At 37.2% G+C, this 26,677-nt stretch overlaps 5 protein-coding genes and 1 long non-coding RNA gene across 8 annotated transcripts; 4 read left to right on the forward strand and 2 right to left on the reverse strand.

Annotated features, from left to right (window-relative positions):
- The first annotated feature begins 80 nt into the window (after nucleotides 1–80).
- On the forward strand, nucleotides 81–7,161 carry LOC105635132 (chaperone protein dnaJ 10). Its single transcript, XM_089725742.1, has 10 exons — nucleotides 81–563; nucleotides 899–958; nucleotides 1,575–1,657; nucleotides 2,081–2,240; nucleotides 2,476–2,605; nucleotides 3,677–3,835; nucleotides 4,469–4,647; nucleotides 4,744–4,824; nucleotides 4,915–5,073; nucleotides 6,675–7,161. Exons 1-10 carry the CDS (start codon nucleotides 477–479, stop codon nucleotides 6,780–6,782), a joined length of 1,206 nt encoding a protein of 401 aa, XP_089581868.1. The 5' UTR covers nucleotides 81–476; the 3' UTR covers nucleotides 6,783–7,161.
- LOC149493397 (uncharacterized) lies at nucleotides 2,612–3,575 on the forward strand. Its single transcript, XR_016322494.1, has 2 exons — nucleotides 2,612–3,091; nucleotides 3,215–3,575. It is a non-coding gene; the product is annotated as an uncharacterized LOC149493397 (long non-coding RNA).
- A 735-nt stretch (nucleotides 7,162–7,896) lies between the features above and the next one.
- Nucleotides 7,897–10,847, forward strand: LOC149493398 (UDP-rhamnose/UDP-galactose transporter 1-like). Its single transcript, XM_089725743.1, has 5 exons — nucleotides 7,897–8,547; nucleotides 8,724–8,908; nucleotides 9,055–9,255; nucleotides 9,942–10,103; nucleotides 10,198–10,847. The coding sequence occupies exons 1-5, from the start codon at nucleotides 8,418–8,420 to the stop codon at nucleotides 10,555–10,557; spliced, it is 1,038 nt and encodes a 345-aa protein (XP_089581869.1). The 5' UTR covers nucleotides 7,897–8,417; the 3' UTR covers nucleotides 10,558–10,847.
- Nucleotides 10,848–11,944: 1,097 nt separating this feature from the next.
- LOC149493399 (SAUR-like auxin-responsive protein family) lies at nucleotides 11,945–12,711 on the reverse strand. Its single transcript, XM_089726178.1, has one exon. It carries the CDS (start codon nucleotides 12,607–12,609, stop codon nucleotides 12,205–12,207), a length of 405 nt encoding a protein of 134 aa, XP_089582304.1. The 5' UTR covers nucleotides 12,610–12,711; the 3' UTR covers nucleotides 11,945–12,204.
- Nucleotides 12,712–14,026: 1,315 nt separating this feature from the next.
- LOC105635135 (neurofilament light protein) lies at nucleotides 14,027–19,664 on the forward strand. Of its 3 annotated transcripts, XR_016322584.1 has the most exons (5): nucleotides 14,027–15,147; nucleotides 15,393–16,079; nucleotides 17,052–17,867; nucleotides 18,511–18,701; nucleotides 19,472–19,664. XR_016322584.1 is itself a non-coding variant. In XM_012218130.4 (3 exons), exons 1-3 carry the CDS (start codon nucleotides 14,164–14,166, stop codon nucleotides 17,637–17,639), a joined length of 2,259 nt encoding a protein of 752 aa, XP_012073520.1. In that variant the 5' UTR covers nucleotides 14,027–14,163; the 3' UTR covers nucleotides 17,640–18,087. The 3 variants fall into 3 exon arrangements, 1 of the variants encoding a protein (XP_012073520.1); XR_002284474.3 differs by having other exon boundaries at nucleotides 18,511–19,664; XM_012218130.4 differs by lacking the exons at nucleotides 18,511–18,701; nucleotides 19,472–19,664 and having other exon boundaries at nucleotides 17,052–18,087.
- Nucleotides 19,376–26,105, reverse strand: LOC105635136 (putative cellulose synthase A catalytic subunit 3 [UDP-forming]). Its single transcript, XM_012218131.3, has 14 exons — nucleotides 25,489–26,105; nucleotides 25,207–25,402; nucleotides 24,899–25,104; nucleotides 24,678–24,789; nucleotides 24,374–24,548; nucleotides 23,578–23,844; nucleotides 23,125–23,470; nucleotides 22,880–23,017; nucleotides 22,686–22,811; nucleotides 22,376–22,588; nucleotides 22,006–22,282; nucleotides 21,077–21,273; nucleotides 20,627–20,977; nucleotides 19,376–20,502 (listed from the first exon to the last, which is right to left on the reverse strand). Exons 1-14 carry the CDS (start codon nucleotides 25,567–25,569, stop codon nucleotides 19,918–19,920), a joined length of 3,270 nt encoding a protein of 1,089 aa, XP_012073521.1. The 5' UTR covers nucleotides 25,570–26,105; the 3' UTR covers nucleotides 19,376–19,917.
- Nucleotides 26,106–26,677: the final 572 nt, after the last annotated feature.

Consider the following 26,677-nt stretch of genomic DNA (forward strand, 5'->3'; position numbering starts at 1 on the left):
GATTAGAAGGTACAACACGGTAGAAGCATACGAGTATGCTACGAACGAAATGGTACAACGCGGAAGGCAGGTGGTAGTCAACGCCAAAAAAATGAAAAGATGGCTGCGAAATTTGGGTATAGCAAAGCGATATGACCTTCGGCCTGCGCGACTTTTTTTACCGCAACAGCAAGCGAACAAGGAGAATCTGTTTATCATCATCATCTTCTTCTTCTTCTTCTTCTTCTTTTCTTTTTCGTCATTGTTATCGGTCCTTTCATCCATCTACTGTATTTTCTCATTTTATTTTTAAATTTGCAGTAGTTATATTTAAGCTTGTCTTCTTCCATATAAATCGATTAATTGGTTAATCTGAGAGAAATTCGGTTGGGATAAGATTACTATTTGCAGTAATTTTCCCTTGTTAATACTACTACATAAGCACATACCTCTTATAAACACAAGAACAAGGAAAGTAGTGATCGATCCGACGGAAAATGGTAAAGGAGACAGAGTACTACGACGTGCTTGGGGTCAGCCCCACCGCCACTGAGGCGGAGATCAAGAAAGCTTATTACATCAAGGTAGATTCTTCCCTTGCCATTTCCAATTTCAATTTCTAGCTACCTTTGCGATTGCATATCATTCTAATCTCTACTTTTGTGAAAATACATGCCATGTAGATCTCTAGAGTTGGACTGGATCTGTTGCTTGTCTTATTTTTATATCTGGATTTTTTTTAAAAATTCTAAATTGATAATTCACTCCTATGACTGTCTTTCTGCTCTTATATTTGGCTTCGCGTTCAATATTCATCAGGTCCCATTCCCCTTTTTTTTATATCTTCCACATGTTGCGTCTATTGTGATTTCCTTGTTAATTCTTTTTTTTTTTTTGCCTCCTTTTTTTTGGCTTGCAGGCACGACAGGTTCATCCAGATAAAAATCCCAATGATCCTCTTGCTGCACAAAATTTCCAGGCAAGTTGCATTTTCCTTTACTTATGAGAAACTTTTTTTAGTATGAAGACAGTGTTCTATTTCCTCCATGAATATTTGAATACTACTGGATTAGCTTGGCTCCTTTTCCTTTGAACTATATTGCAGCTCAAACTTATTTGCTTTCTTCTCCCTCTCCTTCAATGACCCCATTGCAATTGACCTTTTGCTCGTGGTTTAATTGTTAAATCACCATACCAAACATGCTCATACTTTCTCCTATACCCTTGCTGCAAAATCCATCATGGTTTTATGTCCATTCGCCACCAGTTTGCAAGTAAAACTTGTACTAACAATCATAGAAATGAAATAAAATCTTACAAAAAGTACTCCAACTACCATGGAGATTCAGTTCAACATTCATAGCTAATTGGTATGAGAAACTGTTGTCAGTTTTTGGGCTTGTGGAACTTAGAAGTGCTTGTATAAAATATGGAAGTGCAAACTCATGTTTCTTTGTATGTTATTCTAATCTCTTGTTTACTTCCTTTAACCAGACTATTGGGGGAATACACGTTTAAAAGATCAGCAGGAAAAATAACGTTGTTGGATATATGTTTTTTAATGCCTTATTGAAGTCTTGTTCATTTGAATTCAGGTTTTGGGGGAGGCATACCAAGTGTTGAGTGATCCTGCTCAACGGCAAGCATATGATGCTTATGGGAAATCTGGAATTTCAACGTTAGTTTCTTCTTCTTAATCTTTGAGTAGGTGAAGTCAAGGTCTATAAGATGTGAATCATGCATTTCTTTGAGATGGCAATTTCACCCATTCCATTGGGTTTTATCTACTTGCCCCCACCAAAGGTAGCAGAAGGAGGATGAGTTTGGGCCACCCTAAATCATCATCCTGTTTCTGTTTGATTTTAACAAGTATAAATATGTGAATGATATGGCATTTATTACCCAACACAATTCTTTAAATATTCACCAGTAATATTCATAATGTGATAAATAATAACGCATCCTTAATTATATATGAAACACATTCTTTAAATAATTTTCAACATTATAAAAATAAAATGTACTTTCCTACTCATGTAAATCTTGACAATTTTCTGGTTTGCTTTGACCTTCACTTATGATCATTACTGTTTACTTGCAGTGAAGCAATTATTGATCCTGCAGCAATTTTTGCAATGCTTTTTGGTAGTGAACTTTTTGAGGACTACATAGGACAGCTTGCCATGGCTTCGATGGCTTCATTAGACATTTTCACAGAGGGAGAACAGTTTGATACAAAAAAACTACAAGAAAAAATGAGGGTACACTTTTTCTAGCATTTCATCGCTTATCATCAACCTGACCATGCGAACTTGTAACAGCAGTGGGTTCCATCATCTGGTTGTTCTATGAAATTATGATACCATTACATTGTGAACAAACCAGTTTGTTTCTCTGTGCAAAACAAAATCAGATTTGTGTTTAGTTCTAGTGATGAAGCATTTTCACTGTACCCTAAGTCTTTCCTGAGCCTATTGCAAATTTGTTTTACCATAGGTTGTTCAGAAGGAGAGAGAAGAAAAGCTTGCCCAGATATTGAAAGATCGACTTAACCAATATGTGCAAGGGAACACAAAGGAGTTCAGTTGTCATGCTGAAGCTGAAGTAACTAGGCTCTCAAATGCAGGTATTTTATCATTGTCTCTAAATTACTGCATAAGTGTGCGAGGAAAAGTGGGTGGATTCAAAATAATAGGATCAAGGAAGGAAGAGGTAGACTGAAAATATGTGAGATGAAGTAGCAAAAGTTGATTTAATACTTCAATAAGTAACAGAAAAACGAACAAAATGGAGCAAATGATCATATAGGGGCAACTCCAACTAGTTTGAGGCAATAGTTTATTATGCTTTTTTGGCTTGTTTTGGTTGGGCCATATGACATGGATGCAGAGACTTTGGTAGCAAATTAGAGCTTGATATTCCTTTTGATGCTCATGATTCTTCTGCTTAGAAAAGATGGAATTGCAAGGCATGCGTCTAAAATGAATAGGACATGGTGACTGGAGAGGAAGGGATCGTGGAAGATGCTATTGGTCCTACAGCATATCTATGCTTTAATACACAAGCAGGATGGGGAACTAAGTCTTATCTTGTATATACTATTATGTAATAGGTATATATTAATATATAAATTAATTTATATAATATTTATATATTAGTATATAATTTAATGTATATATAACTAATTACTTGTGCCAATCCATGTACTCCTTGACTTGAAATCCACATCCAAAAGAAGTTCAACCACCTGTTCCATATCTTCAGGATGGAAGAAGCACTCGGAAAGCCAAAGGAATACGAAGACAACTTCCAAATCAGTGGTTCTAGTAGCTTTTTATTCTGAACTTATTCAGAAGTAGACACTTGAAATACCATTAATTTAGTTTCACTACAGTACCGTTGTAGTTGCAGTAAAACTTTCTTTTATACTATTTGGATTCTTTTACTTTTCTAATTGTCTTAGGATCAATGTATTATGAATTACTAGTGGCTTCTAGATCCACATAGAACAAGAGCCAGAGTTTATGAAAATATTTGCTTAATGGCGCAAGGGTTAAACTTTTAATTATAGAATCTCTGGAACTTGTGTTTCATAACGATCTCTTTTTTGTTCTTATTTTTGTTTGAACCTGTTTTAAAATCATTATTGCAAACAGCTGACGGCTTTTTCATTAACTTTGCATCCTATTTACTGCAGCATATGGTGTTGATATGTTGAATACAATTGGTTATATTTATGCAAGACAAGCGGCCAAGGAGCTTGGAAAGAAAGCCTTATATTTGGGTGTGCCATTCATTGCGGAATGGTTTAGAAACAAAGGCCACTTCATCAAATCCCAAGTAACTGCAGCAACAGGTTAGTAGACACTACTGGCTTTGGTGGTCAATGACTGTGTCTAAGTCATTAATCTTTTGGCCTTGGTCAAAGCTCTGTTGGCTATTGGACCACTGGCCAGGATTGACTAGTAGAACAAAAGTGAGATTTAATTGGATGTGCTCTCAGCAAGCAAAATGTACCTGAGCTCTCTGTTCCATCAATTTGCATTTTTATGTAGTGCACTAGCATTTTTTTGTTCCTTTTCCCTTTGATTGACCAACTGCTAGAAAGAGAGTGACAAACTTTTGTCACAATTTGGACTTTGTTCCCATTAATTGGAAATTGTAAAATGTTAATGAACCATGCCCCTTCTACTTCAATTAACTTTACACAATGAAATTATATATTCAGTTAAACATAATGCTTCATGTATTTGCTTGTCAAGGTAAATATTCCGTACTGTCACACCTACTGTGCATATTTAAAATTAAATGGCCTGGTTTAAAAATTCATCCTAAAATGGTGGTTCAATCTTCTGCAAGGAACATTCCAAATTGTCTTGGAGTTTGATGTTAATAAAAATCAGTTGAAGCATTTGCTTCACTTAAGTTGCTTCGAAAAATCTATTTAGTTATGTATTCTCTTACCATTTTTCCTGACTGGTGGTGCTAGGCGCCATCGCCCTGATCCAGCTTCAGGAAGACATGAAGAAACAGCTCAGTGCAGAGGGGAACTATACCGAGGAAGAGCTCGAGGAATATATGCAATCCCACAAGAAGTTAATGATTGATTCCTTGTGGAAGCTTAACGTTGCTGATATTGAGGCCACTCTTTCCCGTGTTTGTCAGATGGTTGTTTAGCTCGTCTTTGGATATTAATGGTTGTTGGATCACATTGATTTAGACACTATGTTTGTTTGGCAGTAATTCGTTGGTGATTTGTTTTAGGTTCTTCAAGATAACACTGTCAAGAAAGAAGAGCTCCGTGCACGAGCTAAGGGGTTGAAAACTCTTGGTAAAATCTTCCAGGTATTTTCCCTTAGTTCCTGCCCTTTATCTTCTAATATAAATGTCCAATTCATCAGGTACCTGAAACTTTTGAAAGTTCTTTGTATGTAGAGGGTGAAGTCATCCAACGGAAGTGAGAGTGACCCTGTGCTAGATGGTACCCTGCACAAACTGAATGGAAGTGAAGTGAGCCATGACATATCTTGTCCTAGCACATCACCAAAATCTAGAAATCTGGAAGAGCCATCTTATAGTACATTGGCATCGCAGGTATGTTTCTCCTCCCTGAAAAATGGTCCAGACTAGGATACCATTCAAGAATTTCTATTTTATTTTATTTTTTGTTGTTTCATATGTTTGATGTCGAGAACAATTCATCTGTTTATTTTTATATGGTGTTGACCTGTATGACTATGACCCATAGTTAAAAAACATTTCAGAAAAGTCAAATACAAAACTTGGTGTAATCTTAATTTCTTGCCAGTCACCATGATTCTAGACCTTTTTTCTTAAGAAAAAAGCTGAAAGGAGTTATGGTACACATGCACCTGCTAACATATCAGACCTATTCTATTGACAAAATACAATATCTTATGTTGGGCTGTCTCAAGATTGTGTATATCTTTGTACATTCAGTCAAATCGCTTCTTCTTACTGCCGTGTGTATGTGTTTTTGTGTGCTCAAGAGTCAAACCCTTCAAAAACCTCTATACCTAGAAAATCCCTATTTTTGTGTGTTGAAGACAACATTAAAAAAGACTGAGCATTGGATTGAGCAAGGACAGTTATGTTATTTTCTTTGGAAGCAAAGACGACAGATTTGGTGTTTTCTCAATTTTGGTTTCAAGGAGCCAATACTTTCTTCTGATTGATTGAGTTCACTTGGTTCAAGTGTGGATTCTCAAGCATAGTTCAGGTTGCTTACTAGCACAAAAGTTACCTGACTTGAGCTTATTCATTAAGAAGGTGTCCACCATCATTGACCAAAGATGTATTAGCCTATTAGAATGAATTGAAGATTACAGTTTTATTTTTTGAGTGCTAGGGGCCCAATTTCTCCCTAGTTTCTCTTGAATTCTCTATATTTTGAATCCTTACCAATTCTTCTGATATAATCTGTTGTCTATCTGATGCCCGACAGCTAGCTGCTTCCCTTGTCTTTCCTGTCCTAGTGCTTTTCGCAAGCTTATTTTCTCCCTCCAACTTGCTGAATTCTCATCTTCTAACTCAATTCCAATTTGATTCCTCAGAAACTGAGAATCCTTTCTCGGCCCATGGACATCTCTTAAACACATGTTTCCTTTTTTTTTTTTTTTTTTCGCATGCTTGCTATTCCCTATCCTCCCATCAAGAGAGCATCAATTTTTCTATACATGCTCCACATATACACGGCATGCTCACTGCCGTAGATGGAAATGGAATCACCTTTCTTTCTTCTTCTTCTTCTTCTTCTTCCTTTTTTTTTTTTTTGTTGTTGTCATGAATATCTATCTTTTTTGCTAACTTACCAAAATAGAAGTATTGTATAGAATCTTGACTCAAGTAGACATGTTGATGCTGCTAGCTGAGTCCTGAGCCTTGGCTCTGGTGGTTCCGGTTAATCAGTTTTGGTCTATCTAAGGTTTAAGCACTGCCTAACTAAAGTAAATAAATAAGTCAATCAATAAAACTGATATAATGTTAATTTGATAACTATGTTTGCTATATAGTGGATTGGGTTTTTTATATTCCACACGGTTTTTACATTTGAAAAAGAGGAGGATGATCATGGGAAGTAAATTCACTCTTATTCATCTTGCTTTCTGTCATTTCTCATTCACAATATTGATTTATTATTTCTCTTACACTTACAAAATTGTTGGACACCATAGAGCCCCTATGTGGAGGCTCCAAACTTTGCTGGCGCCCAGTTTGACAACTTCCCAAGGCCAACAGCACCACCAGGTGCATCAAAACATTCTTCAACAGGTGGTGACTGAGGATGGAACAGTATGATCACATTGCTTTTTCGCTTGTATGCATGTCTTGTATGTTGTGCACCATGGAAGGCTGTTGGATTTTCATTTCATTGATGTGTTTCAGTAGGTGATCTGGAAAGCACATCACACCTCCATGTTAGCAGGCATTAAATGATGTATGTATGAAACACAATTATTTATACAGAGAGGAAAGTATAGATGATTGTAATTTTTTTCCCGTCTGTAGATGGCTGCTATTGGGTTCCTTGTATTATCCTGTAGTTTATCTGTTTTGGTTTGACGTAACATTCAGGTTCAGGGTTTTTGGTTAGTTTATTTGTTTCTTGGTGATTTAATGTATTATTATTTCTTTTTTAAGTAGGCAAAGTACTTTGGGCTATGGAGATATTGTAATTTTCCCCAATCTGTAGCTGAATGATGCAAAGTAAGATATGTTTAGATGAGGAATACTCTGCTGTCTGCTGAACTTCAGTAGATAGTAGGATATCTTTTTGGCAAAGCGGTATAGAATTTATCAAGCAATATATATTAATAAAATGTCTTAGAATATTAGTGATTTTGAGAAAAGAAAGAAGCCAATTCCCTGCAGCTGAAATTTTCCAGTTATCACAAGTAATACTGGTAGGCGCTGATCCCATTGATTGAAAAGGAACAAAATTCATTTTGCACCACGATTAAAGAAATGGTTAAACTAAATTTTTTTTCATTTTGCACCTCGACGCATGAATCGAATATAATAAATGTAATGAAAATGCAAGGTAGAGAACGGGACGAGCAATATAAGGCAGAGAGTGAAGAGAAGAGTCTTAAGTTAAAATTTGTTTATCAAGGAGAGACTCGTACTTAAACCTCATGAATTTTAAAGTAACCAATATCACCTAAGTTGTTTTGGTTTTCATTTTTAGATAGAAGGAAAGAAAATAAAAATAAACGGGTAAGCAGGCACTAACTAAGTCTAAGAAGAAAAGATTGGAAAATAATTTAAACGGTCAAAAGTAAGGTTGGTAACGGAAAGATCCAAGAGTAATGTAATAACAGTTAAAAATGACGGAAAATTTAATAAAATAAAATACTATCAAATAGGTTGTTAGGTAACAGGCAAGGAAAGGGAAATTAGGAATTTGACAACGGCATCTAAGGGGTGAAAAAGATTAGATTAGACCTCAAAAACGAGATAAATCAATAAACCTTAAAAAGAGAGAGTAAGAAAGGAGTTGGAGTTTGAGTTGAAGGAAGATTGGGGATAGATAAAAGATTTTGAGAGCGAGACTCCCCTTTCCGGACACCATTTCTCCTCCTGCATTCTGCTGATACAGACTCCATTACCTATTTGCATTTTCCTTTCCCATTTCTATCTATTCTCTGTAATATAATAGGAAACTCTTTCTTCTACCATCCATTACCTCATATCTCCACTTCCAAATCTATCAATTTCATCTATTTGATCTCGCCAGAGACAATTGATGCACGTTTTGTGACTTGGGAAAATCAGCCGACCAGAAAAGCCCAAAGCGCGTTTCCTCGTCTCTTCCCTTCTTTTTCTCTCCCTAGAGAATTGAAGGAAAGAGATCCGTTTCTATCTGCATAAATAAACAGATCCTTCGCAATTTTGAGATTGAAGGAAAAAGAAGCAGCATGGAGGGCGAGAACAAGAAGTCGGCTGTATCGGATGTTGGAGCTTGGGCCATGAATGTTATCAGTTCCGTCGGAATCATCATGGCCAATAAGCAGCTTATGTCTAGTAGTGGTTATGCTTTCAGTTTTGGTACGATGTTCTTTTCTTATGTTCTCTCAATTCTTATCTTAGATAAATTTTATTTACCTAACTGGAAAATAGAAAAACGGAGAGATCCCCCAGATCTCAGATCTCACGTTTATCTTGATTTGAACTTGTAATGAACCGATCGGATAATGTTAACTGAATAGTTTAATTTCTTCCAGCCACGACATTAACGGGTTTCCACTTTGCGGTAACTGCGCTGGTTGGATTGGTGTCCAATGCGACTGGCTTATCTGCATCAAAGCATGTCCCAATGTGGGAGCTTCTCTGGTTCTCCATTGTTGCCAATATGTCTATCACTGGCATGAACTTCAGCCTTATGCTTAACTCTGTTGGATTTTATCAAGTGCGTTCTCTTCCCCTTTCCCTTTCTTTCTATTATACTTCTAGAATCAACTAAACTAACTAACAATTAACAAATCAGATCTATTTTTCTTCCATTCATTATTAAATCATCAGCTAATAATATCTGATCGATTGTTCACTGCCCAGATTTCTAAACTCAGCATGATCCCAGTGGTTTGTATCATGGAATGGATCCTTCATAACAAACAATACTCAAGGGAAGTTAAGTTATCCGTTTTGGTCGTCGTTATAGGTGTTGGTGTTTGCACTGTCACAGATGTCAAAGTTAATGCCAAAGGTTTTATATGTGCGTGTATAGCTGTTTTGTCTACCTCTTTGCAGCAAATTGTGAGTATTTGCATCTTTTATCCAACCATATTATACTTTGCTTTATTTTCTGTTTTTCTTTTTACACTGGGTTTGCTTGGAAAATCTTGGCGTCTTTGCTTGTCAGTACTGGGGCAGCTCCTAGCTAATTGATCATGCAAATGTTTAGAGTGAAATTTGTGAAATATTATTTTAATAGTTGTTCTAATATGAGGTTTGTTGATACTGCATGCTGAGGTGTTTGATGTCTGCAACACTGACAGTGATGACTCGAATCTGTGAGGGTAAAAAATGAAATTAATAAAAGTTGTTGACTGGTAATTTACAAACCTGAATGAATTTGGAAGTGCATGATATTAACCAGCTGAGTGACCAATAGGCTTAAGTCTAATTGGACATTACTTGGGGAAGTAGCAAATAGCCCCACACTAGTTATAGAAGCACCTAACTTTTAGGGTTCAAATATAATAATGCCAAACTTTTGTGATTAACTTGTGAAGTTGGTGAGCATGAGTCATGTTGAAGTCTATTGATTGTTTTCCTTAATGTACTCATTTACATTATAACCACCAACTAAAGGTGCAGAATATAGCTCGAAGTATATTCAGCCTGTGCTTGCAAAATAAATGCTTGTTTGTTACTTGATTAGTTATGGTGGTGCTTGTGGAGCCAAATATTGATTCATATTATTTTCTTCTGTTGGATAGACTATAGGTTCCTTGCAGAAGAAATATTCAGTTGGATCATTTGAATTGTTGAGTAAAACAGCTCCCATTCAAGCCGTTTCTCTTCTTGTTCTTGGTCCATTTGTTGATTACTTCCTCAATGGAAAATTTATAACAACTTATAAGATGTCTACCGGCGCCATTGTAAGCACCCATCCCTTTTCTACTCATCCTAACTCGTGGATTTCTTTGTGCTTTTCATCTGTTATGTAATGATCTTGTTAACCTTTCTTTGCAGTTATTCATAATACTTTCATGTTCCCTAGCTGTATTCTGCAATGTGAGCCAGTACCTATGTATTGGAAGATTCTCAGCAGTTTCCTTCCAGGTTTTAGGTCATATGAAAACAGTTTGTGTTCTCACACTGGGATGGCTGCTCTTTGATTCGGAGTTGACTTTCAAAAACATAATGGGAATGGTTATTGCAATAGCCGGCATGGTTGTTTATAGTTGGGCTATGGAGGCTGAAAAGAGTGCAAATGCCAAGGCCACACCCCATATGAAGAACAGCCTGACAGAAGAGGAAATCAGACTTCTGAAGGAGGGAGTGGAAAGCACTCCCGTGAAGGACATTGAATTGGGTGAGACTAAAGGGTAGGTATTGGTGTTCTTTGTTTTGGCTAACACATTCTCGGTTAGTCATTATCTTGCTTTCTTCATGAGGCTGCAAGACGGTGTCCATGGGCTGACCCCTCGCAAATTCTTAGATATGTGTTTTAATTTATTTAAGCGATTTGTTCTTCTATTTAATTCTTGGTTGTTTCTCTAAATTATTTTTTTGTATGTGCAAAAAAGATTAGAATCATGATGTGATAAGGAAACGTAAACTCCATATGTTAGCAGAAAGTTCTTAGTAAGCAATAGAATTTTGTTCTTTGTTTTTTTAAAGTTGAATTGTTCCTTTATTTCGTATGGTTTGCCATGTGGCGTGGATTGTGCATACGGCATCCCAACCAACTGTGCCTAAAATGCTCATATCAAATATTTTTGGAGTTCTTTTTTCTTTTTTTGTTAAAAAATGTTCTGACATTAACCTTTGTGGGAAGTACAGTACACAAGGCTCATCCATATACGTGGAAATACTATTCGCAGGATGTGTAGTGTGGATCGATGACCTCTCCGCTAATCACCAACCCTCAATCGTTTGCTGACACATTATCCAAAACCTCTAACACAGCTTATCATTTTTATAGATTTTTTTTCTCATATTTAAAAATAAAGTTTTAAAATATGAAATTTTTATAATTTTTCAAATTTGTTTATAGTCAATCGAAACTTTTAATATTTTTTTAACTAAATCTTTAATACTACAACGAAAAGGAATTGTTTGAAAAATATTTGGCTTTAATTTAATTTGAATCATTAATTCAAAATAAAACTCGTCCAATTAATGAGTTAAGATGAATTTTTAAAAATTTAATGAGAAATTAAAGTAGGTCCGGCTCAAACCTAGGCCTAAGACATTTGATATATTACAAAGGAGGAGGGCCTTCTGAAATGTCGGTGGTTTCTTTTGGATGGGGTAGGCTTTGAAGAGCATTATTTTATTTTATCTTTATTACCCGAACCGTTTAAAACGGAACAAGAGAAGACAAAGGACGTGGCTTTTGTTAATCACTTGGAGCACATAATAAATGCCTGAATCGAGTAACAGTGGGCATTATTATCTATCAGAAAATGTAAATAATAATATTAATAAAGAATAGTAATAATGATATCATGTGGAGGAGGATGCCATATTGCCATGTTTGCCTGTTTTGAGCTGTAAAGAATGAAATGCTACATTATTATTAGTTTTTCTCAACTGGCAGGCTCAGGCTATAGAAGTCAGTTTGCTTCCTATTTCTTTTACATCTATCTCTATCATCAAAGCCAAAATGGAACTCAACTTATATAATAATGCAGAGAAATTTCTGGTGCATTAAAAGCCTCAGTCAGAAATTTTATGAATTTGCTAACATTTGTAGTTTAGTACTATTTAACTATTTAACTGAAACATATAAGTGTTCATTTCTGTTGCTTGATCTTTGAAAAGATACATCTTTCTGGATCATATGTCACGTTCTTCAACAGATGTGCGTAAGATCCAGAATAAAAACGGAAAAACAAAAGGAGCAGAAGAAGGCCATTTAAAACCCATGGGCTTCATCCAAATTACATGTATGTGTGTATATCAAAAAAAACAAAAAAGTATGATTAAATGTGTATCAGAGAAACAAGAATGATATATGCAATAATGCAGGCGTCAAGGAAGCAGAGGATGTTTTGTAGAAGTAAAGATAGCATCAGAATGGAAATTGGAAATGAGATCAGAAAGTTGCATGTAATGAACAGAGGGATTGCCGGTCTTGAGAAGGTGAATAAGGTACTGGAAGAGATGGATGTCACAGGCAATCCTGAGTGCACCATCGTAGGAATAACCAAACTCTTCATGGGAGATGCGAAGCAGGTCTTCGAACAATGGATGGTTTAGATAATTAGCTTCCATCTCCAACTTGCATTGGAATTCGACGTCTTTCCCGACGTACACTCGAATGTGCCCTTCTGGGACATCTATTGGCGATGAAGATGAGGATGATCTCTCTGACTCTGAGATACTGAAACCCTTTGCCCCACAGCACCATAGTTTTCTCACGATCCCACTCCTCATTTTGTGTTATCTTTGATCGATACAACGATAGATTGATTGAATGGATGCGTTAGCTTTTCTTGTCGTCCTTGTATGAGTGTAATTGTTTGCTTATGATTATGTTTACGTGTGTATATATACAGAGATACAATTGGCAAATTAAAATAAAAAAAATAAAAATTTGCATGGTCCACCATCCGTATTCTACAATTAAGATAATAAGAAAATAAAAGAGGTGAAGGTGAAGCCGCGGATAATTGGTTGGTCCGGGGGCGGGGGTCGGGCTCCTTAATCAGTCAATCTGTATAATTAAGCTACTTAATTATCGAAATTTTCATTTAATTATTATAAGAATTAGTATTATTAGCAGTAGATAAATAAAGTAATCAGATCAGATGTGCCAACTGATATAATATGAGTATTGATGGGTATAGGAAATTGCACCCTCAGCTCAAATCATTGGCCGTGGCATAAATAAATTATAAAGAAATTATATTAAGTGGAACAAAATGTTACTTAATCTAAGAATCAGAAGAAAAGAAAGAAAGCTAAGTGTGAAACAGAAACAGAAACCTCTGAACTCTCAACAGTACGCAAGTCAAGGACAGCTAAGAACCGCGTGTTGAGCGGAAGAAGCATTTGAAACGCTAACTAACTAACGAAGAAAGTTCCGTCTTAGAAGGCGGTGAGAGACAGAGCGCATTACTAATTTCCGCAAGGAAGGCGGAAGGCCCCATCAGTGGAGCATCCAACACCTTGGAAAGTCAATCTCCACTTTCTTACAAGTCAATGGATCCAAAAAAAACCAAGAACAAGTACAATAATGATTTGTCTGCTGAAAATGAGAATGAAAAACGTGCTTCTAAAGAAATTAAACCCAACTTCTCTTCACTTAGCTCAACATCCAGATTCTAACGGTGCAGTGAGTGAATATGAACCACTGAGGTCATCCATTTTAATTCTGAGCTCTTTAATTTGTGATCATCTTGCACAACGTAACATATCATAATAAGATTAATTATTTAGTTTTACTACTTGTCTACTCACTCTCGATCCGAGGGAAATTAGGTTCCTTTGATTTCCCACTTTTTCAAACCAAAACTTTCCTTCTAACAAAAACCAACATTTAAATTCCACTGTTTCTGAAAAAAAAAAAAAAAAGAAGTACAACACAAGACAAAAGAAAATTAAAAGACGAGAAGAATAATGATCTATAAGAAGAAGAAGGCATTGCGTTGCGATGCGACGGTGGATCCCAGTCTCACTGTTGTGCTTTGTCTTTTATACGATACAAAGCGATACTTGCCAATTCTGAGAGCCCAAAAGTCCAAGCCAACTTACGACATGAATTGCCAATTCTGAAGGCCCAAAATACCGGGCCGACTTATGAAGGTAGGCCCAAAGAGACGATGGAAATCCAACAGGGAAGAAATTAGTAAACGATTGAAAGAAAAATGCTCGAGTCTAGACAGACAGGAGACAGTGGAGGAGGAAGAAACCGGAGTAGAGGGAGTTTGTCTGATTCAGCTATTGATACTAATTTTGAAATACATAATTATTCAAATAATTGATAAAATGGAGGAGGATGATATGGATTCGCTCTTTGAGGGGATGGTGTTGTTTACGCCTTCCCAATTGGTTGATGATCAAAAGAAGCAGCAGCAGCAAGAAAAGGATGATGATCATCATCATAATAACGATTCAGCAGAAATCTCGCTCCCTCCTCGTGAATCTGAATCTCGACTTGATGCTGCTACTGCCACCATTAAAACTGACCCGCCATCTCAACATAAGGTCCAGGAGCCTCTCGACGAGAACCTATTCTCTGACCTCACCCTCCAAACCCTAACTACAGAATCAGATTCCCTTCCTACTGCTGCTACTCTTCAAACAGCAACCAACTCTCGTCAGATATCCAGAAAGAAGAAGAAAGCTGCAAGCCTTAGAATCGGCTATGGTAGAGGAGGATCCTCTATCGATGATCTGCCTGCTAGTCCCTCTGAAGATCAAAATCTAAGTCTTAAAGATGATGACTCTACTGCATCCAATGATATTATTCATGATGATGATAAATCCGATCTCGATGCTTCCCAATCCCAATCCCCCACTTCTACGTCTTTAGTCGCAGAATTGGATGTCAGTGCGTGTTCGATCCCAGATTCACAATCACTATCAAAAGATGATGAATATGAGCTCATCAAGGCCCAAATTTCTGAGAAGCTCCACCGCTCTCGTCAGTTAGCTGCCTCTGTTTCTTCAGCTCGCAAGGATGCCATCAGGAGGAGAAGAGCAGCTACTGAGGATCTCAATTCAGCCTCTGCCAAGCACAGGGACCTCGAATTACAGTTGGAGGCTGCCTGTGAAGCCGAAGATTTCGAGGCCGCCGAAAGGATTAGCGACAGGCTTGCCACCACTGACAAGGAGAGGCAAGCTCTTCTCTCTGCTCTTAGAGACGCTGAAGCCCATTGTGATGCCATCGATTCTAAGATGCACGATGTTCTGAACTCTCAGATTCTTGCTGAGCAAGAATGCGCAACTGTTCTCTCTAATTTTGCCAAGGTTAGCATACCAGCTACATATCACAATTTGCATTTTCAATGCCTTTAACCTATTAGCCTAATTAATTTCTCTCTAATCTTAATCTAATCTCTGTAGAATTAGGATAGAACTCAAAAATTCTTTTCTTTTTTTTTTTCTATTGAACAAAAAATAAATAAATGATAGATTAGCAAGATGATATTTCATGTTGCACGAAGTTCCTTTGAGGAATCCCGCTTATTTTATTCTGCAAATGTCTCTCCCAGGATGCAGAAAAAAACGCAGATTTAGTCTCGGAGAAAGCACAAGTACTCTCTTCAAAAGAAATGGATGAATGGTTCTTGTCGAGTGAGGCCTTGGAGGCCAAGAAGATGGAGTTGGATGTCGAATTACACTTCATAAATGAAGCACGTCTTGCTGTGAATGATTCCATAGAGCATTCAATTGAGGACTATAGGAAGGAGCAGGAACGTCTACATGAGAAAAAAGATGTTCTAACCGATGAACTCCAGAAATTACTCGCCTTGGTCAAAGACAAGGAAAAGGAGATAGCAGAAAATGATTCTAAAATCAAAACAATTGAAGAAAGGATTGCTGATGTGGTCTCTGGTTTTCAGGACAGTCAATCCAGCATTGAGGCCAAATATGATAACTTGCAATTGGAACTTTCTCAGATTCATTTTCATAGTGAAGCTTTATCAATAAAAAAGAAGGAAATTGATAAGTTACTTGCTGAAGGTGAAGACCTTGGAGCCAATCTAAAGGAACTAGCCAGAGTCTCTGAAGATGAAGCAAAGGCATACCAGGAAGTTGTTGAGCTCAGGAAAAGGCTGATGTTGTCCATTTTGAATTCCAGGGAAGACAAAGTAAGGCTTGCAAAGGCCGAAGAGAAACTTATTGAGGATGTCCGAATGCTCCAACAGGATGTTTCTTCTTTAAGAGCCTCCTTACAGGTTTGATTTTGCTTCCAAGATTTCATTGTGGCTTTCACTTATTTATTTATTTTAAGAATAACCTGCAAATTAAGGGTTTTTACCCTTAAGACTCTTCAATTTTAATTGTTATATTATATTTCTAAGTTTGGAATGTGGCTATCACTAAAACATGAATGTCAGATTTGGCTTTTTGAATAACCTCTAGCAACATAAAGGAACCATGCATTAGGGAGTAGATCATGGCTAAACTATAATAGTATTCCAGAAGGATTGAATAATTCATTAAATGGGTTGGCATGGTTGATTGAGTGCATAATACTTCAATTAAATACCAAGTTTGATTGCTTCTACAATGGCCAGTTCTCCCTCTAGGAAATTCAAAGACTTTTGTGTCAAAGCAAGTAGTGGAGAGGATGAATAGCGTCAGACTTCCCTTCTGCACCTGGCCTAGTTCATAGGCCCTCGATGGTTCATTTCTTTCTTCAGTCACAAGGTGAATGAAAGCCTTCTCTTCTTAGAGTAGCTTCAGAAGTAACGGCTTCAAGCAAGGATTGACTTGACTTTTAGGCTGACTGGAGCATTTCTTACAGCAGTGTTGAAGATACTGGAACTAGACAATAAAGGTGTACCCAAGGGGGTAGGGCAGTCTGTCATATGCACCTTTCTCTTGCTCTTTTGCAAGGAGGCTGTTTCCATGACTTGAACTCTTGACCTTCTGGTTACAAACAGCAACAGCTTACCATTGCACCAAGTTTTGGCAAACTGAAAAGTGTTTCGATTCTTAATTTATGTTGTAACATGTACACAAGCAATAGAGATTTCTGCCTACTAATTATTATATTTTCACCATGTAGTTTGTTATTCATATGTGTTTGCATTCTCTTGGTCTTTGAATTAAATTTTTACTGCTGAAAAATTAAATCAAGTAACTTCCATCTTTGCTATTAATGCCATTCAATTGCTAAAATAATATCACATGATTTTTTCTAGGAACTGTCTTCAACAAAATCAAACATCCAACAATCTATAGCATCCTTCAAGCAGAGGATCTTTTTCATTGATAAAAGAGTCCCAGAGCTGGAATCTGAAAAGAAAGTTGCTGCTTCAACAAGAAATTTCAAGGAAGCTGCACGAATAGCTGCTGAGGCAAAGTCATTGTATGTTGAGAAGGATGGTGTGCAGATTGACTTGGAAAGAACTACAGCAGAGCTGGAGAAGTTAGAGGAAGATATGAAAAATACTGTTAGTAGATTGCTGGATACTGAACACCTGATTTCATCCAAGGAAAAAGAGGTTGCAATGGCTAGATTTCAGAGGTTACTTTTAATTGCTGGCGCTGCTACAGCAGAAAGGGTTTCGGCTTTAGAGCTCGGTGACTCTGAAGAAGCCAACCTCCTACTTGCAGAGGCAGAAGCAGCAAATGCTGAAGCAAAAAAACTTCAACCTATATATAATTTCAACAAGGAACAGTTCCCAAATTTACCAAAGCATTTCATCTCCATGGAACTTGTATTTAATCTTGGCAGGAAGCAGTTAGCAGATTTAGCGGCATCTGTTGGTATTTCTGCACCTCAATGATTACAAACTAGAGTGGAGTGGATTTAGAGAGGATCAGTGAAGAGATATTGGAGGTGCAACATTATTCCTAATTTGTAGTGAGTATCAGAAGCTATGAATGATTTTGAAATTGCTTTTGATGGGACAGCTAGTTACGACCATCATCTCCATGGCATTGTATGGTTCTTCAAAGGTGCAGATGCCTTCAAAGATGACATTTGATACATCTTACAGTTTTGCTGATCACAGGTTCGGCAACAAGACTTCCCTATGCTTATGTTCTTTTGTGCAATATTGATTTACCAGGACAAAATCCTGTCTAGGAGAGGGGGTGAATATGTTCTTGCTTTTTGCAATTTTTTTCAGTTCTCTTCTTTGACATGATATTTTTGCATACCATTTTTTTTCTTTCCAAAATTTAAACCTGCTTGGTTATGCATGAGAAAAATAAAATGTGTCTTCTTCTTCATTTCTATTTTGCACAATTGAAGCAGTGATTCATTTGTTTTTTAGGATTTTGTAATTATAATTTTATTTTTTGTGGATTACATGGAGCCTCTTTGTCACCTGGAACATGCATAGAGTTTAGGAGAAGTGTACTTACGGGCTTGAATGATACGTGGTGCTGCTTTATTATGAATTCTACCTTCCAGCCAAAAATTGATGTAATTAGCTCCAATATGTTGAATGAGTACAAATATGATAAAGCTGAGCATTTTTTTTTTTTTTAGGAAAAACAAATTATACTTTCAGGGTGTTAAATGGTTCTTTCATCCATGTTTTTTATCTTATCATTACCTTTTGGTAAAGAATAAGAATTCAGTTATATCATTTATTCTTACATTATTGTTTCTGATTTATAATAGTTTTTGGTCCCTATTGTTAATCACAGGGGGAAGTTACATTTTCGTCTGATAATAAATGATAATGTCAGCCTAAACACTTGTACCTGTTTCAAAGGCATACTCTCCACATAACCCATTCATCAACGTGAAAGCAACACCAGATCAGAACCTCATGAGGCGAAAATGCTTCTTCAGTTTAGAGCTGGTCATGAACAGAATTTTTGGGTGGTTGGTTAAGGTATTGCCAAAACCATTAGCTAGCCATTGTCTTCTCATCATATCCGACAAGATAACTCGAAGCGAAAGTTTACCAAATCCTGAGCAGACAAAAATGACAAGGAAAAAAAAAAATTCTCGTCACCATTTCGCTTGAAACCATATTTTATTTTTTTTGAACCAAATGGAATCATTGAATTCAAAGAATTGAATCGAAATTGGTGATTCAAGAACTGATTCAGGTTTGAGAGAAGGAGAAAAATGCACTAGAATCGGCCTAGACTCAGCAGTTCAAACTGGTCTTCCGACTGGCCTAAAAATTTTTTAAAAATAATTTAACTTGATTTTCTGTTAATTATTATTTATCTGATTTCTAATTTTTATCAAATACGGAAAGTCACTTTTGTAATTACTCAAAAAAAATGAAAAAAAAAATAATTAGTTATTCAACTTCTAATTCTTAATTAAATATGAAAAGGAGAGTTAAATTGAATAAATAATTAAATACGAAAAAGTTAATTATGATCAATTATTCGGGCAATTGGGATTTTTTTTTTTATATATTTGAAAAAGAGAGGCACTTGGGATGCTTATTGCTTATTGACGGTAGGCCAGTTCGCATATTCTCCTTTCGGTAGCAATTTTTTTTCTTTAATGTTTTTTTGAAGTTTGAATTTGTTAGTTTTACAATCCATATCGCTCACAAGTAATGTAAACAGTACATATAATATTCAGTATCATTACATATCAGAATCCAGTATTGAGTTACTCTTCTTTTTCACTTGTACCCAGGTGTTTAAAAAAATCGTTGCAACAGATACACAGAGCCATGTGATTTTGCCTTCGGAGCTTACAGGTGGCGGGATAAGGCCGCTTTTATTATGAATCAAATGGAGAGAGAGAGAGAGAGAGAGAGAGAGAGAGAAGAACATTTTACGGTATATAAGCAGTTCACCCTACCTCCCTCTTCCCTGTATAAATTAAACTAATAAAGAATCTTGGGAGCTTCTTTCGTAGCTTGTACCCCAATTCTATCAACATAATGAAAACAGTTCCATGCAGCCAGCTGAGGGAGGAGTTTGGGAAAAGATATCGGCGGCACGCTTAAACACACAATTCACAATTCAATCTACAGTTGCAAACTCACCACACCAGACATCTGTCTTTTTATCCTTTTTTGCATCATCAAAACAACAGATATTTTGATCAAACTCACCGGCGAGCAGCAAATACCGATGTTAAGTGCAGTCCAAACCACACTCCTCTAAAAGTGGGCCATCCGACTTGGCTAGGAATGGATCTATGCGAACCCACAAAAGGGAGAAGATGGAAGCAAGCAAAATAGACCAGACGATTATGATTGTGGGAGTTCTGTTCTGTCGACCCAGCAGACCCTTTAGGAAAGGATAGAGGTGAACTATCACCCAGAATGCAAAGAAAAGCTTACCAAACAGAGGCCCCCACGACTCGTACCCATTATTTATTGCATTTGAGACGCCAGCAACTACTCCTATCAGATTTATTATCAGCAACGTTGTTGGTGGAATGAGTAAGGTTGTCCATTTAAATGCATATAGCTCCGAAAACTCTTCATCGTCTCCTGCTTTTGATGTCACAGTGAAGTTTGTATCAACACCAGCCAGAACCTTTAACAGACCCTGGAAAACAGCAAATAGATGTGCTGACACTCCTCCAATCACCCAAAATTGCTCGTTTCTCCACCAATCATCAAGCCCAACTCCACTCCATCTCATTTCCAGTATACTTGTTGCAAAAATACAAATGAAAAGTGACAAAAACCACAAGCTTGCGGCGTTGCTTAGCTGCAATGTGGGAACCAAATAAATTTAAATTCGCATATACTATTCACATTTTTAAGCGGCATTTAAAATAAAATCAGGGCATGCTCTCAATGATCAATCATATATATTATTACAAACAGCATACCTCTGGAGTGATAAATTTCCCGGTTAGCAAACACACGGCAGGAAGAGTACAATATGCCAGCAGGGGAAGAGATGTCAGTGGATACACTGTAGCATTTATGTAAGACAAACGCTCTAGCCACTTCAAACCTCCTCCATAACCATACCACAGAGGACAGTGCCTGCTTAAAAATATTTCAACAGATCCAAGAGCCCACCGAAGGACCTGATGTAGACGATCGGAAAGATTGATGGGCGCAGAACCTTTAAATGCAGGCCTGTCAGGAATGCAGTATATTGATCGCCATCCATGGCAGTGCATTTTAAAACCTGTCAATATATCCTCGGTAACCGAACCATAAATCCATCCAACCTGGAGAATTGAAAGAAATTTTATGTTGGACCAAATCCAATAGTCGTACTTATTATACAAATTAAAATATCCAATAAAAATTTTAAACATTCCTTTTACCTCTTTACCCCATTCTGTTTTATCTTCATAGCCACAGCTAATAACATGGATGGCTTCTTTAAGCAAAGATGCAGGGCTCGCACCTTTCAGTGAACCACCATCCTCTAGAAGAGTTGATGCAACAAAGACCGGAGATTGTCCGAACTTCTTTTCCAATTTATTTTCAGGCATTACAGCAGCATTTTCATCTTCAATTCCTGCATCCAACTCATTCAAGTTAGCATTAAAAAAAGAAAAAAAATCAAGCCAGTTGGACCTGTTGAAAGGAAAAGCTTCATGTGAAAGAAGCAATATAAAACCACCTACAAAATTAAGGAAGCACCTAGACAATTTGGCATGAATATCAATCAAATCTGGAGTCATAGAGAAGTGGTTCCCATATGCATAATTATTCTAAAGTATCCCACCAAATAAATGATTAACTGTTTCCACGAGCACACATCTGAATTTAGCATTATTTTACACTCTGGAATCTACCTTGCAATTAAATATCAGGCAACCTTAATGAGATCAGCAAAGAAAATAGTTCCATCTAACAGTCAAGCTTCGGTTGCACAAGATATCCATGCAAGTATTTTCATTAATTACTGCCAAGTATGAGCCTGTCTGGAATTGCCATTAATTTTTTTCTTTTTTCTTTTTCTTTTCTTTTTTCTTTTCGTGAATAAGCATTCCATTAAAGTAGTTGCTGAGAAAAGCATCCTCTAAAATGTTGTAATTAAAAGCAACTAGAAATTGCTTTTAAGGTGTATTGCTAATGTCTTATCAAAACATCTCAAGTTTTAATTGCATTTTGTAAAAAGTAACTTTTCAAAACGTAGTTTGAAATGCAATGCCAAATTGAAACTAACACTAATGGTAATTGTGGATAACACAAGTGTGGACAGGAAATTGGTGAGTAAATGATCATTTGCAATCAGTAGTGTTACCTTCAATGCCCTCTTCAGTACCCTTCAAAACACTCACAGGTTTAGATGTCCTTGAATTCTTCTTCTGCATCTCAGATTTAGGTTTGTCAGTCTTCTTCTTCTTTATCCTTCCAGAACAACAACATCCACAGCACCACTTAGGCAAGCAATTGCACGTCCTACTCGGTAGTTTCTTTGCTTTTGGAGCATCATATCCATAGAACGCCTGCCTTCTGAACACACAACCAGTGCCAACATATATAGGTCCTTGAATGCCATCCAAACCTTTCATGTTTATCTGTATTCAAATGATGGATTAAATTGTGTACAGAAAATGAACAACTTCGAGCATAAAGGTCTAATAAGCAAGTTTAGATAAACTAATGCTTACATCAAAGAATACAATATTCCGATTGGCATATCGATCATGCCTGTCAATGCCATCAAACCTTTGTGGGAACTGGACATAGCACACTCTCTTTCCAAGCAAAGGATCCATCATGAAACACATTGCTTCTCTAATAGCCTTACTATTATTGAAGTAGTGATCACAATCCAAATTCAACAGATAAGGAGCATTTGTGAGCACAGCAGAGACCCTGACCTGTTTGATGGATAGATAAAGTTTAAATAAATAACATCCATGTCAACTATAATGGTGCATATAATTTAGCATCTTTTTACTTTCTTTAATAACTCACCAAAGCATTCATTGCTCCAGCCTTTTTGTGGTGGTTAAATCCAGGTCTCTTTTCTCTGGAAACGTACACCATTCGTGGTAGTTCATTTCCATCTGTGTCAAGCCCTCCACTTTGGCCAAGGAAAACCTATGAAGGAGAAGAGTTATTATTCCAGAACAATAGTCAGCCAAATTAATGAAATCTTGTTCACATACTTGAATCATCCCTGGATGATCGCGAACATTATTCCCTGGCCATGGAGTCCCATCCTGCATTGTCCACCCTTCTTCTGGGACCTTTTGTGCCTTGGCAACCAATGCATTAATCCGAACTTTAAACTCTTCATACTCTCTCTGCAATCCAATAAGAAATGTGGTTACTAATACTGGCCAACTGATACAGACACAGAGAGGAAGAGAGGTAGGGGGAGTTTAAATGTTGATGATGGAAGCTTTAGCACCTTCATTGCTCTCCGTTCCTTCACAAATGAAGCCTGCACCTTATCTTTGAGATAATCTATCTTTTGAGCAAAATAGAACTCTGGTGCCCTTGGTTCAATGTTAAACTTCTTACAGAAAGGGACCCACTTCTTTGCAAATTCAGATGTTTCTGATAAAGCCTCAAATGTCAGCATAGCAGCACCATCATCAGAAACATAACATGAGACCTTGTCAACCGGGTAATCCACTGAAAGAATGGACAGAACTGTGTTTGCAGTCACCAGTGGTGGTTCTTTTAATGGATCAACTGTACTTACAAATATATCAATTGGAGATAGTTGAGAAGGCTGGCCTTCCTTCTCATATCTAATAACAAACAAGCCAAAAAAAAAAAAAAAAAAAGAGCCATAAATTCATTGAACTACTTGATCCAAAATAGAACAGGAATAACAGCAAATGACATTATCAGTTACCTGAGAGATAATCGATCCAGATAAGTTTCCCTGTCAATAGGAAGCCACTTTGGGAATTGATCAAGGATCCATGAAAGAGCAAACCAAATCTCACAAATAACAGATATGAGCCACAATGGGTACGCATCATTCACAGGGTGTGTGACTCGATAATGGAAGAAGAATCCAAGAATTACAAGTCGAATGATGATGATCATCCGGTAAGGATTCATTTGGCTGGAAGAAATAGGTAATTTTCGCGATAATGGTTGTCTAGCCTCATCCATTCTGATCCATGAGCAACAAATTTCAATTCCAAAATCAGCAATGTTAAGATATTTAAGTTTAACCAGCAGGAATGGAACTTTGGAGGAGGGAACAAAGAAAAAAAAAAAAGAATCAAAACTGTTGCCATTCATAGCAATGTTGGCAACCAGGTTTATGCTTAAAAACCACTGATATTGATAGTGTAAATTAATACTGCACTAAACATCATTTTTGACATGAAAATTCACATTAAAGACCAAGCAATTAACAAAAGATCATTGCAAGCATATTTGGAACTCTGAAGGGTAAATAAAACTGAATGTACTTCATATTTTCTGTACTAGAATTATTGAATCATTAAAGAGGGAAAACGAAGAGCAACTATGATCAATGAAGTATCTCAATTAGTTGGGACTCCACTTAATTATGGAAAAAAGAGGAACCCCTTTTTTTTTTTCTTTTTCTCATTGGTTAAATAGGAACTTCTATACTCGTGCACGGAAAATGAAGATTCAGCATTATAAATAAGCTAAGATTTAGGGGAGCTTACAATGGCAGATCAGATGCATCACCATCACAGTCCCAGTCTTTGCCGCCATTTTCATTCTTCATCATCTGCAGTTTTTCATGCTTTTGCTTCCAACTCTCCATCCTCTCCTTCCAAGCAATACTTCCATAGCCATAAGCAGCCAAGTCCTTAGAAGGATCCATGGATCTAGGTTGCACTGCAAAATGGGGACAGAGACAATAAATATTGGACTCTGTAGCAGAGAAGCAACAGGAAAAAAAAAAAGAAAGAAGATCCAACTGATTGAACGATTGGTGATAAAGTTGGAAAGTTCACAAACGATTACCAGGGAAGGTAGGATCTGAAAAAGGAAGAGGGTGGATTCTTTTGCCGCCACCAGCGCCATTAGACATGTAGGAAGGGACCAAAGCATGTTGTTCTGGAGGAATGTCATCCACCTGTATCGACATCCAGCAATTATGATGCAGCAAACTTAAAACAAACGATAAAATATGTAATGCTTAAGGATAGATAGCTAGAGTAGAGAAATTAGGTGAAGGGAGGTACCGTTTGACCGTCAGTAAGGAGAGGAACTTGGGTTAGAGGATGCAGAGGTTGATAGAGATCAGAAAAGGCGAGGCCATGGTGAAGCATAGCCTCCGGTCCAAGAGGATGCTGCATATCCTTTCTACCCCTTGTTGGATCGAAATTGAACTCATTTTCCAAGTCATCGATGTCATCTTCTTCTTCGTCTCCTTCAACTCTGGCACAGCCTGCTCAAATATGATCATACAATTTTCAATTCATTTGGCGGTAGTGTTGAAATTGAAACATATAGAAATGAAAAGAGAGGAGATGGTAAATTATTTGAGTACCCTTGAGACGCTTGAATCTGGTCTTGCACTGAGGGCAGACTTGAGTTCCTTCCCTGCGCTCGTACTCATAGCAAGTTCTGCAGATTGGGAAGGCACACTCATTGCAGGCAACAAACAGCTCTCCATCCACGGTTAGCCCCACATCGTCTCCACATATGTGGCATATTTGTCCGCTTAACTGCTGTAACGGTTTTGGCTGCCAAATAAAAAATAAAAATAAATGCATTCTGAATCCAGAAGAAGAAAAGATAGTAGAAAAGGAAAAAAGTACAACAAGCTTACGGCAGATTCACCATCGCGACGGATGACAACTAGCTCATTCCTGTTATGAGAGCCGGCCACCAAGCCTGCACTCGCTTCCATTGGCCTCTCTAACAATGCAGTAGAAAAGAAACTGCAAATTTCAGTTTCAGATCTACCAGAAGTAAGTCCAGCAGCGATCAATTGCTTTTTCTACCGGTAAAAGAGAAAAGCGACAGCGACAGAGGCAGAGGTCAACCTACTACTACTACTACTACTACTACTCATCTGCTCAATGACTCGCTACTGCCTCTGGTAACTGAGCATCTTAGTAGAAGCTTTGCTTGCTTTCTTCTTTTGCTTTTTCCGTTTCCCTTTCCTTGTTATCCTTCTCTCTCTTTTATAATTCGTTGCTTGGCTTCTCAATCAACTATCAAACAATTAAAAGCCCACTTCTGAATGGAAATTAGCATCTTCTTCGTCTTCAACTCCCCAGTTATTTCTTCTTATTTATATAATATTTCAAAATTTATTCAGTAAATTCTCAAATCAGCAGAAATCAGTCAAGTAAAAAGAAGACAAGAAACGAGAAAAAGAAAATCAAAAAGAGGTTCTACAATACAGTCTCCTCTCTCTTTCTCTCTGTAAGTCGGTAGTTGCCGCTCATTTTCTGTCTAGTAACATTTTTTTCACCTTACTTTTTTCTTATCGACATCTCCGCCGACACTACTAATCGCGTCATTAGATCATATGCTAATTGCTACGATAAAGGACGACTTTGATATTTCCGTGTTATTAATAATTGGTTATCGCAGCACTGCAGCAACTACAATAAAATAATCATCCATCTTGGAGGAATATCTGCCAACCATTTACAAGAATAACAGTGGCCCCTCCCTAACGGGATATACTTATTTCCTAATTATAAGCATCAGAAAAACCAACCGCTGTCATTTTTCTTTTTTATATTTTTACACATGGTGATTTCGGCCCATCCATTAAAAATAAAACAAAATAACGTTGAACCGTTGATGGTCATGTGGGATTTTGATTTTTCAACGGTGTGCTGGCTGGCTGGCTGGCTGGCTGTCTGTACCTCTCCGCCTCCTCTCAGTATCTGACCCCACCCCATCATGTAGATGGCCTATTGCTTTTTTTCGGTGTCTCTTTTGTTTACAAAGTCAAACGAACCAGGTGTGTCATTTTCTTTATTTTAGTGGTTAAATTTAAT

Source organism: Jatropha curcas, chromosome 9, assembly GCF_041381405.1.
Source record: "Jatropha curcas cultivar XTBG-Jc1 chromosome 9, XTBG_Jcur_1.0, whole genome shotgun sequence".
Lineage (NCBI taxonomy): Eukaryota > Viridiplantae > Streptophyta > Magnoliopsida > Malpighiales > Euphorbiaceae > Jatropha > Jatropha curcas.